The sequence below is a fragment of the Lycorma delicatula genome, chromosome 5 (assembly GCF_047948215.1).
Source record: "Lycorma delicatula isolate Av1 chromosome 5, ASM4794821v1, whole genome shotgun sequence".
NCBI lineage: Eukaryota > Metazoa > Arthropoda > Insecta > Hemiptera > Fulgoridae > Lycorma > Lycorma delicatula.
Window position 1 is genome coordinate 129,209,672 of NC_134459.1, and position 14,067 is coordinate 129,223,738.

The following is a 14,067-nucleotide window of genomic DNA, read 5'->3' on the forward strand; positions in this document are numbered from 1 at the left end:
GAAAAATGTTTACACTGTCAAAAGTGCAGTTCATTTTATATATGTGAAAAAGTTTTTCCAACCTTTTTTGATTCTTTTCCAGACAAAGCATTCATTCAATTCACTTCAAATTTTTGAATATGCAATTATTAATTTTTTAGAAACAAAATAAATTTTTACTTTAAAAGAAATAGTAATTAAAGGTATGCAGAAAATTATAACAAACTCATCTAAACTTATTGATTTAGTTTTACTGAAACCTGCAGCATCAATGAATAGCACTTTCTACTACAGAAGCATGCATCAGAGGATTAAAAGTTGTACTAATGCATTTCATTATTTTCACATTTTGCTGAAAGCTTAATTTTTCTTTACTTTCTTATAGTACATAAATTCATTTGAATTCTGAATTTTCCATTAACAGTACATTAAAATCTCTAATCATTTTAACAATATTTTTCTATATAATATTTTACATTTAATTTACTGTATAAATCTGGTTGTTATGGTCTTCTTGTTTCTTTCATTCTTTTGAACCACACTGTCTTAAAAAATAGATGTCTTATTTATTGGCATATCATTCATCTAGATCATTGATTCTCAAACTTTTTTCCTACCACCCACATTGAGAATCAAAACTTTTCTAGTGCCTCCAAAATTTTTAAAGTTACCATCTGTTAAAAATAATAATTGCAGTTGCTGTTTTTAAGAGCTCATCTTAAAAACAGCAGTTACAATTATTATTTTTAAACGTGGCATATCTTATTTCTGAGTTGAAACTTACATTTTAAATGAGAGTTGAATAAGAGTAAATGAGAGTTGAAACTTACATTTAAAATTTTTTTTAGATTTTTTTTTTTAATTTGATGTTTTTTTAAATCTGATGTACACTATCAAAAAGTAGAGTATTCAAGCTTTAATTTTTTTTATTCATCTCTCTAAGCCTCTGGGTTGCAAAGTTAAAGTAGTTTGAATACAATAATTTTTTATCATAAAATATAGGTGTCCCTTTCATTTTTTCTACTAGTGTAGTAGGTGTTTAATTTTAGTTTGAAATATCAGGAAAACATAATTTTTACCATTTTTTTTTTTAATCAGCCATTGTCTGAATGCTGTCAATTTTCTGTGGGCCTTCTACCGCCCTCCCCTGAAGGCCTCCAGTGTCCACAAGGTGGCGTTATTGCCCCTTTGAGAACAAATGATCTACATAATTAGTTTTTATTGAAAATCTTTAATTTCAGTTCCTCTATATTTTGCTTTTTACATGTTTGCAAATTGTGTATGTTAGCTGTGAAAAAATGTATGATAATTATTACTATTATTACCGTTTGTCTATTTTTAATTTTTAATCTTAAAACATTGTTGTCAGTAAAACATGTTTAGTCATATTAAAAATTTAACATAAACAAAAACTTAAAAACATTTATTCATCTAAGACAAGTCACTAATAAAGAGTAAGATAATAATATAGTTATGCACAAAGAAAATCAATAGAATCACAGTTACATAACATTATAAAAAAAAAAATTTACTTACTAATGAAGCATCCTTAGCGTTAGAAATCGGTTTTTCAACAATAACTTTCTTAGTCCATTGAGTAGCTGTTTCCATAGCCAATAATTTTTTTAATTTTTCCCTGTAAATTAAGAATAAAGAAAAGTTATCAAAGAAATTAGTAAAAAAATACATGGGAGTCTTAAGTACCATGATACTAATCATTACTGAAAACAAATTTATTTTCTAAATGAAAAAAATAATTGAAAAGATAAATTTAAACCTTCTAAGACAGCTTGTTTATATGGATGTGTTCCCTGTAATACTAGTTACTTTCTATGGCTACATAATTAAGTGATATTAACTTCTTTATTCATTTTCCATAATCTTCCATTTTTATTAAAAAAAATTGGAATAGGTGGATTTTTGATGTTTAAAAAATATTACGATAATTTAATCTTTTGACCAAAAATTGGTATTACAACTTGTTTGTATTACAATTTGTTTGTTTGATAAGTTTCTTTATACTTGTTGTGTATTCTTTTTATCAATTTTTTTTCTTTTTTAATATTTATAAACAGTATTTGTAATATATTAAAACAGAAATTTTACATAATAATTTTGCATAATTTTAATACATTATTGATGATTTGTCTTAAGTTAACAAAACATTTTTAAAAAACTGATAAGTACCAAAACCATAAAAGTAAATCAATCAATGCTATGCAATGTATTTCTCTTTTATCTAAATTAATTATACTAAAAATTGGCGGAGAGGGCAGCCTCTCCGCCAAGGAGTTCTTTAGCCACCCTGAACAGGTGGTCAGATTGCTCTTAAGACGCAGGGCGGGATCCTGATTGGTTACATCCTAAGGGACTATTTATAGGGGGGGAGTCAACTGTTACGGGATCCTAGGGAGACTAATGTGCTGCTTAACAGTGGTTCTGGTTGCCCTAAGAGTGCTTAAAAAAAAAGAAGGAGATATTGGTATTGTGGAGCCTTCCTTTTCCATTCATATATTTGTGTTTTATTTATCTTTAATTTTAAGTTTGGGGCTCTTTACACCTCATAAGTGATATTTAGTGTTTTGTGATTAAATGTTTTGTAAATTTTGATGTTCTTAAATAAAATGTAAGGGTCGTTTACACCGTTACATATGACAACTATGATGGTGATATAAACCTCTTTTAAGAATGTGACGAGGGCTAATGACCTTAGAAGTCAATGCCATATAACAAAAAAAATAGTAAAAAAAATTAAAAAATTTTAAATAATAAAAATTTCTAAATAAAAACATTCTAAATATTGTACATATAATTTAGTGTAATTATGAATATAATATTCATTCAGGCACTAGTTAAGAAATTTATCTTAAAAAATATACCTAAATTAAAATTCTTGCTTTTTCAATATTTATTGAATTATTAATCCTAATTGCGTAATAATGAATTATAACTTATAAAACATGAAAACGGTAATTAAAATTAAATGTGCATAAATAAAAGGATAACAATAATTATTGTGGTCCTATTAGATGGGTGTAAATGTTTTCAGGTTTGGTAATAATGCAGTCTCATCTTTTCCAACATAAGCTTTAATTTTCATTTTATTCACTGTATCTAGCAGGAGAAAGCAGCATTGCCAACTCACTTGCTTAAAGAAAATAATTCTCTTTTTTTGGGTATCCCCCTCCATATGCATATTTTAAGATTGTAAAGTAAATTTTTTTTTGTTAATATAATAAATGCTGTTCAGATGAACAAATAATCAAAAAACTTATATCCTGCCTAAGACTATTAATTAAAATGTTCTACTTATCAAGTACATTTTAATATACATCTATTATTTTTCTATCTTTTTTCATAAAATTGCTATCATAAACTATGATGTATAATATAAAAATATATGATATATAATACATAAAAAAATTTGCATTTTCACCAAAAAATGAAAAATTTGTCAAAATTAAATATCCCAGTTCTCAGAAACATACAATTTTTTAAAAAGTAATCATAATACCTTTTGAGCCTCCGAAGTATGTTCATCATAATACACACACATATAAGAAACATGACACATAATACACCAGCTATTATGTTAACTATTGTTGATTGAGGAGCAGGTGCTTGAATTACTGGTTGTTCAAGTTCTAAAACAAAAATAATTTTAAAAAACTCAAAAAACTGAATCTACAACAAAATTCATAAAAAGATTATAATATGATATTCCCATAATAGGAAGTTAGCAAACATTATGATCTAATTCCAAAGTTATATTTAAAAGCATAATAAATATTTGGTTTTGAGTTATAGTATAACTTTTATAGTTTTGATTCAGAGTTTGAGGATTAAACATCGGGAGCGATTAGCGTGTTGGTGTTTGATAAGTGCTGAAATGCTGAGTCTTATTTTCATGGTAGTGATTGATGGTAATTGTATAATGAAATGGAACAGTATTTCTAGGGAAACTTAATTTTGTGTTCAATGTGAATACATATTAACAGAGGATCTATAAGCCGTCTATTATTCAAAATTTATTATTAGTTTATTATTCTTCATACATTGCTGTTTACGCCAACATCATGCCTAAATGTGGAGTTTGTAATAAAAATATAACCACTAAACATAGTAAAATAGCTTACACTGACTGCAAGAGATTAGTTCATACAAGCTGTAAAAATATGAGCAAAGGTGACATTGAATTGTTAACATTAAATAATGAAATTTGGAGTTGTGAACATTGTACCTTAAACAAAAGAAAAAATCTTCAACTAGAAACTGCTGTACAAGGAAACAATTTTACACTTGATGACGTGATGTTTGCTATAAATGAATTAAAGAGAGCCCAGAAACGTATGATAAGTGATATGAATGAATTGTCAGACTTCCTACATAAAAAGAATTGATGATAACTCAAAAATCATTGCTGACCAGACACTAAAATTAGAAGAGTTTGTTTAAAAAATTGAGAATTTGACAGCTGAAAACCATAATCTCTGTCAACAAGTTAAACAGCTTGAGTTCAGACTTGAGGATGTGGAGCAATATAGTCATAAAAGTATGATAGAAATTCATGGTATCCCCAAAAAAGATGTTGTTGATATAATTAAAAAAGTGGGAGATGTAACTGGTTTCCAAGTTACGGATGAGATGATTGATGCTTGTCACAGATTGCCAGGGAAAAATAATATGTCCGACGGAATCATTGTCAAGTTTGTCAGAAGGAGGGATAAGGAAAATTTCATGAAGAAGAAATGAGATAAAAAATTTATCACTATGTTAAACATGGGATTAACAACTGATACTCTGGTGTACATAAATGAGTCGCTCTGTCCACCAAGGAGACAACTATATGCGCTCGCTCGGCAGGCAAAAAAGTCTAAAGGTTACAAGTACATTTGGCTACGAGATGGGAAAATACTTATGCAGAAGAATGAAAAAGACAAAGTTGGGCAGATTAGGAATGGAGAGGACTTAAACAAATTACCATAAGCACACTTATTTATGTTAAAATAAATTCTTATTATTTCTAATGATCTCTACCAATTTTAATAAATTAATGAATTGTGAATTTAAAATTCTTCACTAAAACTTTGGTAATCTGTGAGAGAACTTTGATGAATTATTAGTTAATTTATCTAAATTTATAAACATGCCAGATTTAATTTTTTTATCGGAAATATGGATAATGTCAAATGAAGTATCTTTATACGAAATAAAAAATTATGATATAACAGCTAATTGCAATGAAGGTTATAGGTCAGGTGGAATAATTGTTTATATCAAATCTAAATTGAATTACCAAAGGGTTTCTTTATCTCTGCATCTGATGCAATTCTTATTGACTTAGTGCACAATGGTATTGAATATGCAATACTTGCGCTATATAGGTTACATAGTAAGAATAAGAGGCTCTTCTTAAATGAATTTAATGATGTACTGTCTAAAATCAATTCTTATAACTGCATAATAATTGGTGACTTTAACTTAAACCTACTTTCCGAATCCTACTTAATAGATGAGTATAAAACTATTTATAACTGCCATGGTTTTGAATCATTAGTCAATGAACCCACACAACTTGCAAGTGGAACATGCATTGATCACTTATTGTCAAGAATAGAAAATAAAAATAATTATGAAATAGTTTCAATGTGTCATTTGCAGATAAGAGATCATAGTTTTATAGGCGTTGGGATATCGCTATTTCTAACGTGACACATTCCAATACTTTTAAAAATGAGAATATTATGAATGCTATTACAATTGATTATCATAAATACACTTCCCTTATTGCTAAAGTAGACTGGCAGGATGTTTATATGCATAACGATGCGTCAGCAGCTTTTGATATTTTCATTAAAAAATCTTACATTTAATTAAAAATAACTTACATTTAATTAAACATTATAAAACATATAGGAATAAACTTAAAATAAGATTACATCGGCTAAACAAAAATACTATGACAACATGTTTGACAGATGTAAAGGAAATTCTAAAAAGGAGTGGGAAGTAATTAATTCCTTAAATGGTCAAAAAAGAAAAGATAAAGTTATTGAACTAAATAATGGAAAAAATAAAAATATCTCTGAACCATTTCAAGTAGCTAACATATTTAACAATTATTTCATAAATGTTGTAAGTTACTTACGTAAACAATTAAATGAAGGTTGTAATGATACAAATAATGACCTAGCAAATATAAAATGTGAAGTGTCATCAATGTTCGTTGAGCCTGTCCTTAATGCTGAGATTGAAAATTTTATCAAAAATCTCAAAAACAATAAATCCCCTGGTATTGATGAAATAAGCCCAAAAATTGTTAAATTAGCAGTAGATCATATATCACATGTCTTAACCTTTCTTGTAAATATAAGCCTCCAATCTGGAAAATTCCCAGACACTTTAAAAAAAAGCAGTAGTAATACCTGTCTTTAAAAAAGGAGATAAAAACTCTGTTACTCAATATAGACCAATATCCCTATTCTCTATCTTCTCTAAATTTTATGAGAGATGTATGAAGAACAGATTAATAACATACCTCAATAAAACTTCTTTTTTTAGTAAAAACCAATATGGATTCATGGCTGGGAGCAATACTGAAAAGGCGATCTTAAATTTTGCTACCCAAGTATTTCAGGGCATAAATTATAAGAAATATGTGAGCGCTCTACTTTTAGACATAACAAAAGCTTTTGATTGTGTAGACCACAATGTCCTTCTATGCATTCTGTGGATGAGTGGTATTAGAGGTGTTTCATTTGACTGGTTTGAGAGCTATCTGATCAACAGGAAACAATGCGTGAGAATAAAAGGGTGTTTAAGTAATTTTGCTGGGATACAATATGGAGTCCCACAAGGATCTGTATTGGGAGCCATACTATTCATAATATATGTAAATAGTGTCTGTTCGGCACCACTTAAAGGTAATGTATATGCGTTTGCAGATGATACTGCCTTGTGTTATGTCTGCAAAACCTGGATAGAAATGGCTGAGGACATGCAATCAGATTTGGATGCACTGCGGTTATGTTTTTCAAATCATTATATGATCTTGAGCATTGAAAAAACTTTGTATATCAACTTCTGCTTAAGGGGGAAAATAAAATTGCCACTTACAATAAAATATAAATTTAAAAAATGTGTGATAAATAAATCCAATTGTTAAGAATGTAGTGAGATCAAACAAAGTGATATTTGTAAATACTTGGGCATTGTATTAGGTAGTGGTCTAACCTGGAAGAATCATATTGCGCTAGTAAAGCAAAAACTATTAAGCTATCTTACGATATTTTATTTTTTAAACAAACTATCCCCAAAAATAACCATGAGATTTTATTTTGCTATTCTGCATAGTCGATTAGACTACGGCATCAGTTGTTGGGAGGAACTTATGTTACAAATTTAGATTCCAAAATCAAAATCCAAAAAAGATTCGTTAGAATGATAAGTAAAAAAAGAACTACGGATCATTCTTTGCCAATATTTAGGGAATTGTCTATATTACTGCTACATTATTTATATGTTTATAAAGTAATGAAAATTTTCTTTATCAGAAGTGGTCATAGAGATAGTATGATAACAGAGTATGAACTTAGAAGTAAAAGGAATGTATATGTCCCCAGAGCAAATAAGACGAGTTATATGAAGTTCTTTTCAAGTACTGCTCCTAGATTGTATAACATACTCCCTAATGATATAAAGACGAGTAGGAACCTAAACACTTTCTTAAAGCTATTAAGATGATGGCTAATTAATATTGATGATGCTGAAAGTATGTTCCATGTAATTACATGATTTATGATTATATATTTAATTAATTATAATGCTTTATACTATTGGTCTTAACATAGTAATAGATTTTTTACATATATAACTGAATGGATAGCACTGGATGAAAGTTTTATTAGTATACATAAATATTTGATGAAGATTGATCTTCTCTATACTTAACTGCAAAAAAGATAAGTTTTCGCCAGAGTAAATTATGAATTGAACCAAAACAATTCTCCTATATAAGATTAAACTGTTTCCTTTTTGTCCCTTTACTCTAACTAAACAGATTAATATAAAAGGAATGGTGCCACAAAACGGGCAAGACCCTTGTGGACACCTTATTTTTCATCTTTTACAAAACTCATTTCCGATTATAAATCATATAAATTAAGTATAATTAAGTTAAGTTAAGTAATAAATATTAAATTGTATTATAAAACAATGTTAATATTGGTTCTAGACTATGAATAGATAACCTTAGAGTACAATTATGATTAGTATTACGATTACTCCATTAATTTTTAATTTTGTAAAAGTGAAAGAAATAAAAGAATTTGAAATTTGAAAGTTGGACATCCTTTAGCTATAATGTGGGGTTGGATTGATAGTCTTGAAGGTTGTTTGTTTTTAGATTGCCTTGTGTGTCATAATTGTGGACATCAGTTCCTTCATGTCACTCAGTCTTGTTAAAGACTCGTCATAGATGTATTTTGTTTTAAAGAGTTAATTTCCTAGTAGTACACCGATGAGAATATCACATGTGGTATTTGCATTGGTGGTATCCTGATTGAGGCAAGAACAAGGCTGAGAGATGACTTTTGCCGAGGTTCTGAAGATGACCTCTGGTAAAGCCCATAAGGGCTAGGTACAGAGGGGATGGTGTGGCGACTGAAACTGCAACATGGAGGATGTCTTCTCCTATGGCATGTGTGTCATAATTTTCTAAGGTTGAAATCCTAGTAAAGGCAGTTCATTTTATTCGGATTTGAATACTAGATTGTGGACACCAGTGTGTTCTCTAGTGGCTGGGTTTCAATTAACCACACATCTCAGGAATTGTTAACCTGAGACTGTATAAGACTACACTTCATTTACATTCATACATATCATCCTCATTCATCCTCTGAACTGATACCTTATGGTGGTTCTGAAGGCTAAAACAGGAAAAAGAAAGAACGATGTGTGTCATAATATTGTTAGAATCCCTTCTTGCATTATTTCCGTGTTTTAAAATATCAGATGGGAGGAGAAAAGCATACATCTCTTAATTGAAATTTTTCTTTTATCTACAACCTTTCTTATCCTACTTGTTAATCCTTTTGTTAGTTAGAATTATGAAACTATGTATTTGTTACAAAAGGGTTTTTGAAACACAGTTAAGCATAAATAAATTTCCTACCATTTTTGAGAGCCAAAATAGCATTTTTTATTAAATTGGTTATCACACTGAAACTGAAGACTGGAAATATTGATGTAAAAGTACTGAAGTGATATAAAATGTATTGTTCATAAATATATTTAAGTTAAAGTTTTTAAACAAGGCTTTGGAATGTTGAAACTACACTATTAGGAAAGCAGGTACAAAAAAGGTACCTTTATGTGTAATTTGACATAATTTCTATAGGTTTTTCAAATAAATTGCATATTACTGTAATATATGCAGAAAAAAACATTGTAATTTAATATGATATAAAATTCTCTTTTTTCATCAAGTGGTTTGTAAAATGGAAGTATTTACTGAGTACCATATTTAGTGTCACATGGTATTATAATTTAGTCAACTGCAGATAAGAATTAAACATCATATATGCTTTAGGAAAATATAAAAATTGAACATAACTGCCCGTCAAAAATCTTGAGGATATTTTCCTTTATAATATTTTAATGAAATAATATTAATAATCTTTGTTTGTAATCTTGACAAGTTTAACAATATAATTATAAATATGCATTATACTAAGTAAAATAATTTAAGATGCTGTAAAATAATATGATGATTAACATTGTGTTAATGACATGAAATAATGATTTTAGATGTAAATTGTACAATATGACATCAGCAAAAAAAATTAATTATACATATCATTTACAGTTAAATTATTGAATCAATAGTTTCAAATTATGTTCATATTGTTCTACTATCTGAAGATATTCATTCAGTATGGTGAATCCAGGGTGGGTAAAAGATTTATAGGAATAAATACCTAATATCCTGTTCTTTAAAATTATCAATCAGTAACTGGTTCATGACCACAAAGTTGGGATGGAACAAGCAGCAAAAGAAAATTAAAATATATTTATATATGTAATATTAAACATGGAATATTTTTATAATATGCCAATAACACACATGTACATATCCGTCAAATAATGGGCAGGCAGGAGTAGGTTTCGTGATGAACAAGAAGATAGGGAGGAGAGTGGAGTATTTCAAAACGCATAGCGATAGAATCATTGTAATAAGGATAAAATCAAAACCTAAACCGACAACGATTGTTAACGTCTATATGCCTACAAGCGCCCATGATGATGATGAGGTAGAGTGTGTATACGAAGAGATTGATGAAGCAATTAAACACGTAAAAGGAGATGAAAATTTAATAATAGTTGGAGATTGGAATGCAAGCATTGGAAAAGGCAAGGAAGGAAATATAGTGGGTGAATACGGGCTGGGCAAAAGGAATGAAAGAGGGGACCGACTTATAGAATTTTGCACGAAGTATAATTTAGTAATTGCCAACACCCAATTTAAAAATCATAATAGAAGAATATACACTTGGAAAAAGCCAGGCGATACTGGAAGGTATCAGATAGATTATATCATGGTTAAGCAAAGATTTAGAAATCAACTCGTTGACTGCAAAACTTACCCTGGAGCAGACATTGATAGCGACCATAATTTGGTGATAATGAAATGTAGATTGGGGTTTAAAAACCTGAAGAAAAGGTGTCAGATGAATCGGTGGAATTTAGAGAAGCTTGAGGAAGAGGAGGTAAAGAAGATTTTTGAGGAGGACATCGCAAGAGGTCTGAGTAAAAAAGATAAGGTAGATAATGTAGAAGAAGAATGGGAAAATGTTAAAAAGGAAATTCTTAAATCAGCAGAAGCAAACTTAGGCGGAATAAAGAGAACCGGTAGAAAACCTTGGGTTTGAGCCGATGTATTGCAGCTGATGGATGAACGTAGAAAATATAAGAATGCTAGTGATGAAGAAAGTAAAAGGAACTATCGGAAATTAAGAAATGCTATAAACAGGAAGTGCAAACTGGTGAAAGAAGAGTGGATTAAAGAAAAGTGTTCAGAAGTGGAAAGAGAAATGAACATTGGTAAAATAGAAGGAGCATACAGGAAAGTTAAGGAAAATTTTGGGGTACATAAATTAAAATCTAATAATGTGTTAAACAAAGATGGTACACCAATATATAATACGAAAGGTAAAGTCGATAGATGGGTGGAATATATTGAAGAGTTATATGGAGGAAATGAATTAGAAAATGGTGTTATAGAGGAAGAAGAGGAAGTTGAAGAGAATGAAATGGGAGAAACAATACTGAGATCTGAATTTAAGAGAGCATTAAAAGATTTAAATGGCAGAAAGGCTCCTGGAATAGACGGAATACCTGTAGAATTACTGCGCAGTGCAGGTGAGGAAGCGATTGATAGATTATACAAACTGGTGTGTAATATTTATGAAAATGGGGAATTTCCATCAGACTTCAAAAAAAGTGTTATAGTTATGATACCAAAGAAAGCAGGGGCAGATAAATGTGAAGAATACAGGACAATTAGTTTAATTAGTCATGCATCAAAAATCTTAATTTTATACAGAAGAATTGAGAGGAGAGTGGAAGAAGTGTTAGGAGAAGACCAATTTGGTTTCAGGAAAAGTATAGGCACAAGGGAAGCAATTTTAGGCCTCAGATTAATAGTAGAAGGAAGATTAAAGAAAAACAAACCAACATACTTGGCGTTTATAGACCTAGAAAAGGCTTTTGATAACGTAGACTGGAATAAAATGTTCAGCATTTAAAAAAAATTAGGGTTCAAATACAGAGATAGAAGAACAATTGCTAACATGTACAGGAACCAAACAGCAACAATAACAATTGAAGAACATAAGAAAGAAGCCCTAATAAGAAAGGGAGTCCGACAAGGATGTTCCCTATCTCCGTTACTTTTTAATCTTTACATGGAACTAGCAGTTAATGATGTTAAAGAACAATTTAGATTCGGAGTAACAGTACAAGGTGAAAAGATAAAGATGCTACGATTTGCTGATGATATAGTAATTCTAGCCGAGAGTAAAACGGATTTAGAAGAAACAATGAACGGCATAGATGAAGTCCTACGCAAGAACTATCGCATGAAAATAAACAAGAACAAAACAAAAGTAATGAAATGTAGTAGAAATAACAAAGATGGACCGCTGAATGTGAAAATAGGAAAAGAAAAGATTATGGAGGTAGAAGAATTTTGTTATTTGGGAAGTAAAATTACTAAAGATGGACGAAGCAGGAGCGATATAAAATGCCGAATAGCACAAGCTAAACGAGCCTTCAGTAAGAAATATAATTTGTTTACATCAAAAATTAATTTAAATGTCAGGAAAAGATTTTTGAAAGTGTATGTTTGGAGTGTCGCTTTATATGGAAGTGAAACTTGGACAATCGGAGTATCTGAGAAGAAAAGATTAGAAGCTTTTGAAATGTGGTGCTATAGGAGAATGTTAAAAATCAGATGGGTGGATAAAGTGACAAATGAAGAGGTATTGCGGCAAATAGATGAAGAAAGAAGCATTTGGAAAAATATAGTTAAAAGAAGAGACAGACTTATAGGCCACATACTAAGGCATCCTGGAATAGTCACTTTAATATTGGAAGGACAGGTAGAAGGAAAAAATTGTGTAGGCAGGCCACATTTGGAGTATGTAAAACAAATTGTTGGGGATGTAGGATGTAGAGGGTATACTGAAATGAAACGACTAGCACTAGATAGGAAATCTTGGAGAGCTGCATCAAACCAGTCAAATGACTGAAGACAAAAAAAAAAAACATATCCATATTCAGTCACAGATAAAAATTTGATTGCATATTAATGAGATTAGTTTAATGAATAAAACTTGACTGACTATAAACTATATTACAATATTAAATTATTAAAATCTATTATATTTACCATCAACAACATTTAGGTATGCACTGGCATACGTGAATCCAAGACCATTGCTTGCCATACAAGTGTACCAACCTTCGTCTTCATGTGTTACATTACGCAATTCTAATATCTCTGGATTTTTTAAATTATCATCATTAGTTGCCTGAAAAATAGTAGAAATAAATGAATGCAGTGGTAGTAAATCAAAATTCCTTGACTGAAATTAACATGATAAAATTCTAATGGCAATTAAATAAATACAACAAAATAGTTACACATATATACAAAAGTTAGTAATTATACATTAAATATATACCAGTAATATAAACTGGTTAATAAATTGTTAAATAATCTGACCTATTATAGTGAAATGCAATTTAAATCGTACATGATAATTAAAGAGAATTTTCAACAACACAAATAAATAAATTAAAAATAATAAATTCAGAAAATAAAAAAAAAATGTTCAGGCAAAAGTACATGCAAAACAAACACAGCATGTTGACAAGAAACAATCATTATGATAATAATAAATAAAATATTATGAAAGAAAATTAAAAAAAATTATAAAATTTTTTGATATCCATGAAGGGTAGCGATGAAATTAACATGATTAATTATTATTTAATGGTCAAGTTGAATTCAATGTTACATTGTAAATAAGGCTTTTAATACTTCTGTTATCATCCATGTAATTTATCACTGTTGATTTACCTAGTGGTTATGCTGGTATATATTTTGGAGTTGGAAATATTTATTCTAGATGAGGATAAAAATGATATATATTTTGAGTGTAATATACTCTTTTCTATCACATTCTATTTCATCTTTCCAATAAAAAAAAGTGCTAGCAGTAACCTTAGTTGTAATTATAGCACCACATGAATACTAGTACTAGTATCACTGAGGATTACTACAATAGAGCTTGAATTTATTTCAATGAAATTAAGGAAGTGATGTGATGTTTAAATTCATTTCAGTTTATAATTAAATATTAATAATTTAAAAAAATCTTCTTTATGTCTTTTTAAAATTATCAACAATTTAGTGTAATGAAGTTCAAATGTTTTGCAGAAAATCTTGGTTGTTTCTACAGAAATAAATCTTGTATTTCAGAAAAACTATGGAATAAAACTGATGTTATCTCAATAAAGTAGTGT

General features: G+C 29.3%; 1 protein-coding gene across 2 annotated transcripts in view; it reads right to left on the minus strand.

Annotated features, from left to right (window-relative positions):
• LOC142325390 (fibroblast growth factor receptor homolog 1-like) overlaps positions 1–14,067 on the minus strand; it is a 194,376-nt gene that overhangs the window by 24,208 nt on the left and 156,101 nt on the right. For both annotated transcript variants that reach the window (XM_075367110.1, XM_075367111.1), the window contains exons 12-14: positions 12,929–13,070; positions 3,494–3,623; positions 1,516–1,615 (exon numbers count right to left, since the gene is read on the minus strand). In XM_075367110.1, coding sequence (XP_075223225.1) covers positions 1,516–1,615; positions 3,494–3,623; positions 12,929–13,070 — 372 coding nt within the window. The remainder of the gene's footprint in view (positions 1–1,515; positions 1,616–3,493; positions 3,624–12,928; positions 13,071–14,067) is intronic.